The sequence below is a fragment of the Penaeus japonicus genome, unplaced genomic scaffold, assembly GCF_977035675.1.
Source record: "Penaeus japonicus unplaced genomic scaffold, GWHDUDI00000001_assembly GWHDUDI00000037, whole genome shotgun sequence".
NCBI lineage: Eukaryota > Metazoa > Arthropoda > Malacostraca > Decapoda > Penaeidae > Penaeus > Penaeus japonicus.
This window is the reverse complement of record NW_028234439.1, coordinates 5215597-5225596: the sequence shown is the minus strand read 5'-3', so window position 1 is coordinate 5225596 and position 10000 is coordinate 5215597. Positions and strand designations below refer to the sequence as shown.

The window sequence follows — 10000 nt, the reverse complement described above, 5'->3', positions numbered from 1 at the left end:
GCATTACGAAGGTGGTTAAGGGAAGGAGCATTACGAAGGGGGTTAAGGGAAGGAGCATTACGAAGGTGGTTAAGGGAAGGAGCATTACGAAGGTGGTTAAGGGAAGGAGCATTACGAAGGTGGTTAAGGGAAGGAGCATTACGAAGGTGGTTAAGGGAAGGAGCATTACGAAGGTGGTTAAGGGAAGGAGCATTACGAAGGTGGTTAAGGGAAGGAGCATTACGAAGGGGGTTAAGGGAAGGAGCATTACGAAGGTGGTTAAGGGAAGGAGCATTACGAAGGTGGTTTAGGGAAGGAGCATTACGAAGGTGGTTAAGGGAAGGAGCATTACGAAGGTGGTGAAGGGAAGGAGCATTACGAAGGTGGTTAAGGGAAGGAGCATTACGAAGGTGGTTAAGGGAAGGAGCATTACGAAGGTGGTTAAGGGAAGGAGCATTACGAAGGTGGTTAAGGGAAGGAGCATTACGAAGGTGGTTAAGGGAAGGAGCATTACGAAGGGGGTTAAGGGAAGGAGCATTACGAAGGTGGTTAAGGGAAGGAGCATTACGAAGGGGGTTAAGGGAAGGAGCATTACGAAGGGGGTTAAGGGAAGGAGGATTACGAAGGTGGTTAAGGGAAGGAGCGTTACGAAGGTGGTTAAGGGAAGGAGCATTACGAAGGGGGTTAAGGGAAGGAGCATTACGAAGGTGGTTAAGGGAAGGAGCATTACGAAGGTGGTTAAGGGAAGGAGCGTTACGAAGGTGGTTAAGGGAAGGAGCATTACGAAGGTGGTTAAGGGAAGGAGCATTACGAAGGTGGTTAAGGGAAGGAGCATTACGAAGGTGGTTAAGGGAAGGAGCATTACGAAGGGGGTTAAGGGAAGGAGCATTACGAAGGGGGTTAAGGGAAGGAGCGTTACGAAGGTGGTTAAGGGAAGGAGCGTTACGAAGGTGGTTATGGGAAGGAGCATTACGAAGGGGGTTAAGGGAAGGAGCATTACGAAGGGGGTTAAGGGAAGGAGCGTTACGAAGGTGGTTAAGGGAAGGAGCATTACGAAGGGGGTTAAGGGAAGGAGCGTTACGAAGGTGGTTAAGGGAAGGAGCATTACGAAGGTGGTTAAGGGAAGGAGCATTACGAAGGTGGTTAAGGGAAGGAGCATTACGAAGGTGGTTAAGGGAAGGAGCATTACGAAGGTGGTTAAGGGAAGGAGCATTACGAAGGTGGTTAAGGGAAGGAGCATTACGAAGGTGGTTAAGGGAAGGAGCATTACGAAGGTGGTTAAGGGAAGGAGCATTACGAAGGTGGTTAAGGGAAGGAGCATTACGAAGGTGGTTAAGGGAAGGAGCATTACGAAGGTGGTTAAGGGAAGGAGGATTACGAAGGTGGTTAAGGGAAGGAGCATTACGAAGGGGGTTAAGGGAAGGAGCATTACGAAGGTGGTTAAGGGAAGGAGGATTACGAAGGTGGTTAAGGGAAGGAGGATTACGAAGGGGGTTAAGGGAAGGAGCATTACGAAGGGGGTTAAGGGAAGGAGGATTACGAAGGTGGTTAAGGGAAGGAGCATTACGAAGGTGGTTAAGGGAAGGAGGATTACGAAGGTGGTTAAGGGAAGGAGCATTACGAAGGGGGTTAAGGGAAGGAGCATTACGAAGGTGGTTAAGGGAAGGAGGATTACGAAGGTGGTTAAGGGAAGGAGCATTACGAAGGTGGTTAAGGGAAGGAGCATTACGAAGGGGGTTAAGGGAAGGAGGATTACGAAGGGGGTTAAGGGAAGGAGGATTACGAAGGTGGTTAAGGGAAGGAGGATTACGAAGGTGGTTAAGGGAAGGAGAATTACGAAGGTGGTTAAGGGAAAGAGCATTACGAAGGTGGTTAAGGGAAGGAGCGCTACGAAGGTGGTTAAGGGAAGGAGCATTACGAAGGTGGTTAAGGGAAGGAGCATTACGAAGGGGGTTAAGGGAAGGAGCATTACGAAGGTGGTTAAGGGAAGGAGCATTACGAAGGTGGTTAAGGGAAGGAGCATTACGAAGGTGGTTAAGGGAAGGAGCATTACGAAGGGGGTTAAGGGAAGGAGCATTACGAAGGTGGTTAAGGGAAGGAGGATTACGAAGGTGGTTAAGGGTTAGTATTGATGGCTAGATGAGAATGTTTAGGAAGGATGGATTTAAAATTGGGGTAGTATTTGTGGGAGATTGGAACAGAAAAAAAAGTTAGAAGAAGGATTGGTGAAAAAAAACGGATAAAGAAAAAAATATATGAAAGGTTAAAGAAATGGGATAAGAGAATATAGAAAGGGGGAATATAGAAAGAAGGGTAAATATAAAGAGAATTGTGAATTAGAGATTAGTTTCATTGTAGAAATGTTAAAGCTTAAAATATGGGAGGAAAGGATATTGGAGATGGAAATAGAGGATAAAGGTAAAAAAAAAATAAAAAAATAAAAAAAAACAAGTGGACAAAAATAAAGAGTGAATTGTAAATAAAAGATGTAAATGTAAAAAAAATAGTAAAAGATGAGATAAGAAGATTTAGGAAGAATAGAGAAAGGGTACATATAGATAAAAGTTCGAAGGAACAGAGAAAGGGACTATTATAAATAAAAGATTGGCATTGATTAAAAAAATATATAAGTTAATATAAAACATCTGGTCGGCCGTAAGAGAAAGTGAATAATTCCAATAATGATTTGATGTTCTGATATGAGATGCTGACTATCAATTTTGATGCGAATACATATTCTATATAACTCTCTATATATGTAGGCATGTATGTACATTACTCTTATATCAAAGTTGACGTCCTATATACTCAGTAGCATGCATGTCTTACAAAGGCTTTCATAATCTCAAATTTATGTACATATACACATACATATCCTTATGTTTCTAAAACACTCTCCTTTCATCTGCACACACACACACACACACACAAACACACACACACACACACACACACACACACACACACACACACACACACACACACACACACACACAAACACACACACACACACACACACACACACACAAACACACACACACAAACACACACACACACACACACACACACACACACACACACACACACACACACAAACACACACACACACACACACACACACACACACACACAAACACACACACACACAAACACACAAACAATCACACACACTACTAGCTCATCAGAAAAAAAAACAAGTCAGCATGTACCAGTAGACATGAGTAACGTTCATGTTAACGTCGAGGTAGATTTCCCATTCAAAGGGGATCTCCGTGTTTTCTGCTGTACACGTGAACATGTCCCCGTAGCTGCTGAAGGTCATGTCACCCCAGTCGATGATCAGGCAGGTCGACCCGCCAATGCTCTCGAAGGTCACCAGGAAGGTTTTGGTTTCGTTCTGGGAAAGTGAGTTTTTTATGTATATATATATATATACATATATATATATCTATCTATCTATCTATCTATATATATATATATATATATATATATATATATATATATATATTTTTTTTTTTTTTTTTTTCTTTTTTTTTTTCTTTTTTTTTTGCCTTTTTTACTTTTTTAAATTATTTTTTTTTCTAATTATTTTGGGGGTTGCCTTTTGTAAGTTAGGTTTTTAGAAAGGGAATTAGCATTGTTTTTTTCTCATCGATAGGGTTTTAAATCTCGATGGTTTAAAGTAAAATAAATGTAGGAAGCATAGTATTAAATGAAAGAAGGGAGGAATAGTAATATTCATCTTTTTTAATAGCAAAATCGCGCTTAGCAGGTTTATGATATTTGATGACAGGTTCGTGATCACAATACCATCTTCGACTCGATAATAAAAGAAAAAAGAAGAGTATTCAAAAAAAAAAAAAAAATACAGGATAGATATTATGTAACCATTAAAGACATTAACCAAACAATTCGACATAGGAAAATTACCCAACCAAACAGATCACTCAAAAAACATTTTCGAAAAAAATATATATTACCTTTCCCGTCGTAACAGAATAGTCATCCAACTTCACGTTTTTGACGTCACCTACGATCAGCATAACGAAGTCGAACGCCACGCTTTCGAAGACGTTACTGGCGAGAACCGTGACGGTGATCTCCGCTTCCTAAGGTTTGCGACGGACTTAGGTTAGCGGATGGAGGACAAGGGATTACGTGTATATGATGAAAAAATAATAAATATTAATAATAATAGTAAAAAGAAATAAGAAATAGATAACGTAGAAGGATTATGAAGGAGTGGTTGAGCATTTGTTGCAATGTGGCAGCGACACTCGCTTCCTCTATCACATGTTTTTTTTTTTTTTTTTTCCAGATGCGAGGGTAGTGGCGGTCATTGATGTCGTATTTGTTTATGAAACTTCAAAAAATACGAAAAGAATGTGAACTGGTATAGGCTGTACACTGCAATTTTTGTTTATCGCAATATTAAGACGGCCTGTTAGATAAAATAAATAAACTTTATAATATAGTAAAACGCACAAATAAATAACTAACACAAAAAATGGCTTTAGTACTACAAGTGAACAAAGAGAAGCCAAAGAGACCGTGGTTTATCATGCGCTTCTTCTTCACTTTAATAAAGCCTGTCTGAAGTGGTGTGCAGCCGGCACTAATGCCCGTCAGGGTACCAAAGCTAGTTAAGAATAAATTCCTGTCCTGGATGGAGTAATGATAACTATTACCACAGATTTTATTTTTTATCATAAGCTTATTAACTCTACTATGAGAACTAATATGATAATAAGATAGGCCTATACCTACAGGTCGGACGAAAACAGGTGTATATAAGTGAATTAATACTAACCTCATCGTAATAATAATCAAAGGTTGTGAGCGTAGGATTCAGTGGGTTCTCGACGTCGAACTCAGCAACGACTGTTCCATTGTGTTCCAAAGAGTATTGATTCACGGTACCTGGAGTGATGAAGGCATTAGGTGATACTATCTTAATCAGGATATTTCGAAACAATAACTCTTCAATGAGAAATATAAGGTATTATGACTATAATACGCTAATAGAAAGTTTAAAAGATAGGGGTATCTTTTTTTTCTCAGATTGTACTGTATGGAAAATAGATAAGACTGTATTAATAGAATTCCTAATGGATGGTCATCAAGATACATACATGTAAGTAAAAAAAAAAGTAAGCAGATGATGACAAACAGACATACGATTTTGCATACACACATACACACACAAAAAAAACACAAACTCAGACTCTTTCCTCTTCCCACCCTCGCACTCATCCCCCCCCCCCCCCCCACCCCATGAACTCACCCATAGTCATAGAAGGATAAAACGTCAAATTCCTCTTTATAGGATACTCATTCTCATCCTTCCCCGTGCCATCATTGAGGGTGAGAGCGAAGGCATAAGGGAGGTATTTCACTGAAACGGTAAAGTCGACGATCTGTTCCACTATTTCGATCTGGGAAGAAAATGGCGGACGGGAAAGTCCATAGAATATGGGAATTTATCGGAGAATTGTATCGTTTAATATCTTTGTCATCATTTCGTGATATTGCGTTTGGGTTTTTGATAAGTAGTTGGCAGAGAATCACCTTAACAGTATTACCTACTTTAAAATCAGGAATGGATTTCTTCGTCATAAAAAAAACAAAAACACTACTGTACCGCATACACAAGATACACAGAAATTACTCACCTCACAAGTTACATTAACACGAGACACAAGATTATAGATCGAGGCACTGACGGTATAAGTGCCACCAGCCATATAGATATGATTCACTTCAGGAGGGTCTGTGAAGAGCTGATCTGTCGGAGAAGAACCATCGCCCCAGTCCACAGACACAGATGCATCCGTGGGGAACAGCGCTCCTGAGCTCTCGGTGAAAGTAACTGTCGGAACTGCGAGGAGAAAATAGTCCTTTTATTATTATTATTATTATTTTTTTTTTTTTTTTATAGAGCAAATCATAATCGCTTCAAATAGAAGAAATCACTTTAAGTAATTACAAGAAGAGATATAAGAAAGAAAGAAAATCCCTCCCCCCCAAAAAAAAATATATATATATACACACACACACACACATATATATACATATATATATATATATATTATAGATATATATATATATATATATATAATATAATATATATATATATATATTATATATATTATATATATATATATATATATATATATATATACATATATATATATATACATATATGCATATATATATATATATATATATATATATATATATATATATATATGTATATATATATACATATATATATGTACATATAACAACAATAATAAAAAGGATAACAGGAATTAAGATCGAACAGCCGAAAAACACGAACGATGGACAGGCGCCAGGAAAGCCGCTTCGGAAGGACCCATCAGCCAGGAGTCAACCACGGGATTTTGCGCCACCACAGTCACGGTGCTCTCGAGGGGACCTGTGTCTTCGTTGTGCTTGTTGCCTGCTGATGCTGTCAGGGTGTAGGTGTCAGCTTGTGTCAGCTGGACCGTGCGAGAGAGTTTGTAGGGGCCGCTGTTGGTACGAGGGAAGTCCCCTGGAAAGAGGGTCATGAAAGTTGATGGAATTATCTTGATTTTACCTTCATAAATCACGTTTTAGAGATATCTATTATTTCTATTATTATGATTAAATTTATTGTTGTTGATTCTATTATTATTATTATCATTATTTTTGTTATTATTATCATTATCATCATCATCACCATATTCGATGCTTGTTTGATGTGGTATAAATGTCTCTATTGCAGAAGGACCAAAATATTGCATAAAGCAACACCAAGCTAAACAATACACTCCTTTACATGAATAATATTCAACGAAAATACGAGGAATGAAGTCACCTGTATCATTTAAGATCTCAGTGCCGATGTCTGGGACAAAAGTGAAGACCACGTGAATAGGCCCCGCCACGCTGAACGTCACTACCAGCTGTGCAGTGTCCGTAGTCCTGCCGAAAAGACATTGACTTCACTTTTCTACTTTTTTCATGGAATTTCTTTCCTTCTCCATTACGAGAACGGCCTGTTTTTTTGTTTTTTTTACCCTATGTTTCTTTAACGTGTCTTGCATAGTACTGCATAAGACATCACCATAGACTGCTTAACACATTTAGATATAAACAGATACTCAGAAGACAGTGATATATGAGCAATATCACCATTAACAACGATAGGCAAATGTAGATAAGGTATGAATCAGTGCATATCATCATAAACCAAAAGATGTAAGCCTTGTACATGAAATTATTCATTATTCAGGTTAGAAAAAAAAAAACAAAAAAAACATGCACAGACCTATCTCCCAAGAAACCTACTTTGTTTATAGTCTGGTATCTCTACCATTAACCACGTCACTCACCTAACATAGTAAGGAGATTCCTGGTTGAGTGTCGGGTTAAAGGTGTCCGTTATCAGCTGTGTCACTGACACGCTCACGTCTGTCATGTCTCTCTGGCATGACGTGGCGTTGCTCGTAAGTTGCTGGAATGTGGTCTGGTGAGGATGTGAAAGGGATGTCGTTTATTTTAGGAGAGGGTTTTAAGGTGATTTTGATACACAAATAAATAATTCATTAGGATTAGAAATGGATATCTATTTGAATCAATTACGAAGAAAACAGATGATTCTGATATGATTGTCATATATTATTATCACTGTTAATCTCTGTTATGAAAGAAACGATTGTTTTTCTTTTATTTATATTCTTAGTTTCCCCTTATATGATTATGAAGATAGCGTGTAGAAAAAAAAACATGTTTTTTTTCTTGGTTTTAGACAAATTCTTAACAAGGTATATGGTCAAGAAAAGAGACACAAATTTAACACTAGAAACAAGAACGTTGTATCTCAGATACCAAATCCTCTTCGTGTGCGAGGACGAAAACATGTGTAATTTCATACCTATTTGTTTTCCCCCTAAAGAAGAATCCAAAGAAGAATCTAATGCTCTTTGAAAACACAGAATCTATTACCTTGTATCATCGTCCCATGTCTTCATATAACATTTTTCCCCATTTTCTCTTTCGTTCAACACTTTCTCTACATCCAATACAATCCAACATTCTCACTCAACATACCGTGACTGTGAAATTGACGTCAACGTTCACCATCGAGCACTCGTGGCCAACCTTCACTATAAGATCTTTCTCGAGCGAGTAAGCAATATAATGGTGAAAACTGGTTGGTGAGAGATCCACTGTGTCTCCCTCTCCGCCTTCACTCGGGCTGGTCGAAGAAGGAGAGGGAGGGAAAAGATAAAAGAGATAATGGTGATGGTAATTAAATTGAATGGATTGGGGTGCCATTGTGAGAGTGTCTGCGAGACAAAGGGGGTCATATGATGATGATGATGATGATGATGGTGATGATGGTGAATAGATGAATGGACATGTTATTTGTTATTACGAGATTATGATAATGAGACTTGTGTTAGTCGATCTAATGTCATACATAAGCAGAAAAAGAACGGAGAATCGAGATGTATATATGGAGACGACTTTTGGATTCGTATGCGAAGAATAAAAACACGTAAAATGAATAGGAAAAATATTTCAAAATCTACAGATATGGTGGTTCAGTAAAACGATCTATTTTCAGGCAGAGAAATGTCAAAATATATTCAAATTTACACCAAACAATCTCCTTAATCCCACTCCAGTGACAACCTTATCTCGAAAAAGAAAGAAAAAAAAAGTAAATATCCTTTTTAAGACTTAAAAAAAAAAAAATCAGAATCTATTCTAACAAACACAGGCATTGATCTCATATGAAGATCCCTATATACTGTACCATATAGACAAGATAATAAACAAAACCCCACAACACCATAGACGCAAATAAACCCCAAGCGTTGATAAGTTATTCACAATCTCCCTCACACCTCTTCCTACATATCTCCAAAGGACATCTTTTCGTACTCTACCTTCTGCCAATGGTCCCGCTAACGGCTATGGTATCTCCAGGAAGTACTTGAACGCCACCGCCGTAAGATATTCGGTGGAATCCTTCTGCCACTGCGCTCTCACTGGCTGCCGTTCCTGTTACGACACTCCACGTTGGAAGGACTGTAAGAGTAGGAGTAGGAGTGGGAGTGGAAATGGGAGAGTGGGTTTTGATAGGGGAAGGGTGTTAAGGGTGTGGGCAGTGTAATAAAAAAGGGGGTTTTGTTTCATTTGATTAATAATTTTGGATATACAAGAATGGATATATCTTTTTTTTATGTTTCTTTCTTTCCATATGTCTCCCTCTCTCTCTCTCCTTTTCTCTGTCTTTCTCTCTCTCTCTCTCTCTCTCTCTCTCTCTCTCTCTCTCTCTCTCTCTCTCTCTCTCTCTCTCTCTCTCTCTCTCTTTCTCTCTCCTCTTCTCTGTCTTTCTTTCTCTCTCTCTCTCTCTCTCTCTCTCTCTCTCTCTCTCTCTCTCTCTCTCTCTCTCTCTCTCTCTCTCTCTCTCTTTCTCTCTCCTATTCTCTGTCTTTCTTTCTCTCTCTCGCTCTTTTTCTCTCTTCAATCTCCTTTCTCTCTCTCTCTCTCTCTCTCTCTCTCTCTCTCTCTTTCTCTCTCTCTCTCTTTCATTTCTCTTCTCTCTCTCTTTTCTCTTTCTCTTTCTCTCTCTCTCTCTCTCTCTCTCTCTCTCTCTCTCTCTCTCTCTCTCTCTCTCTCTCTCTCTCTCTTCCATTTCTCTTCTCTCTCTCTTTTCTCTTTCTCTCTCTCTCTCTCTCTCTCTCTCTCTCTCTCTCTCTCTCTCTCTCTCTTCTTTCTCTCTCTCTCTCTCTCTCTCTCTCTCTCTCTCTTTTCTCTCTCTCTCTCTCTTCTCTCTCTCTCTCTCTCTCTCTCTCTCTCTCTCTCTCTCTCTCTCTCTCTCTCTCTCTCTCTCTCTCTCTCTCTCTCTCCATCCCTCTCTCTCTCCCTTCTTCCCTCCTCCCTCCCTATCTTCCTCCCTCAGTCCCTCCCATCCTCCCCATCCCTCCCCTCTCTCCCACTCCTTCCCTCCCTCCCTCCCTCC

General features: G+C 39.3%; 1 protein-coding gene across 1 annotated transcript in view; it reads right to left on the bottom strand.

The window, feature by feature from the left end:
* Nucleotides 1–10000, bottom strand: part of LOC122263814 (polycystin-1-like) — a 90081-nt gene that overhangs the window by 59702 nt on the left and 20379 nt on the right. Inside the window, exons 9-18 of the mRNA XM_086532449.1 lie at nucleotides 8922–9063; nucleotides 8077–8224; nucleotides 7359–7492; nucleotides 6842–6948; nucleotides 6320–6535; nucleotides 5652–5857; nucleotides 5264–5414; nucleotides 4790–4899; nucleotides 3960–4088; nucleotides 3189–3376 (exon numbers count right to left, since the gene is read on the bottom strand). Coding sequence (XP_086388575.1) covers nucleotides 3189–3376; nucleotides 3960–4088; nucleotides 4790–4899; nucleotides 5264–5414; nucleotides 5652–5857; nucleotides 6320–6535; nucleotides 6842–6948; nucleotides 7359–7492; nucleotides 8077–8224; nucleotides 8922–9063 — 1531 coding nt within the window. The remainder of the gene's footprint in view (nucleotides 1–3188; nucleotides 3377–3959; nucleotides 4089–4789; nucleotides 4900–5263; nucleotides 5415–5651; nucleotides 5858–6319; nucleotides 6536–6841; nucleotides 6949–7358; nucleotides 7493–8076; nucleotides 8225–8921; nucleotides 9064–10000) is intronic.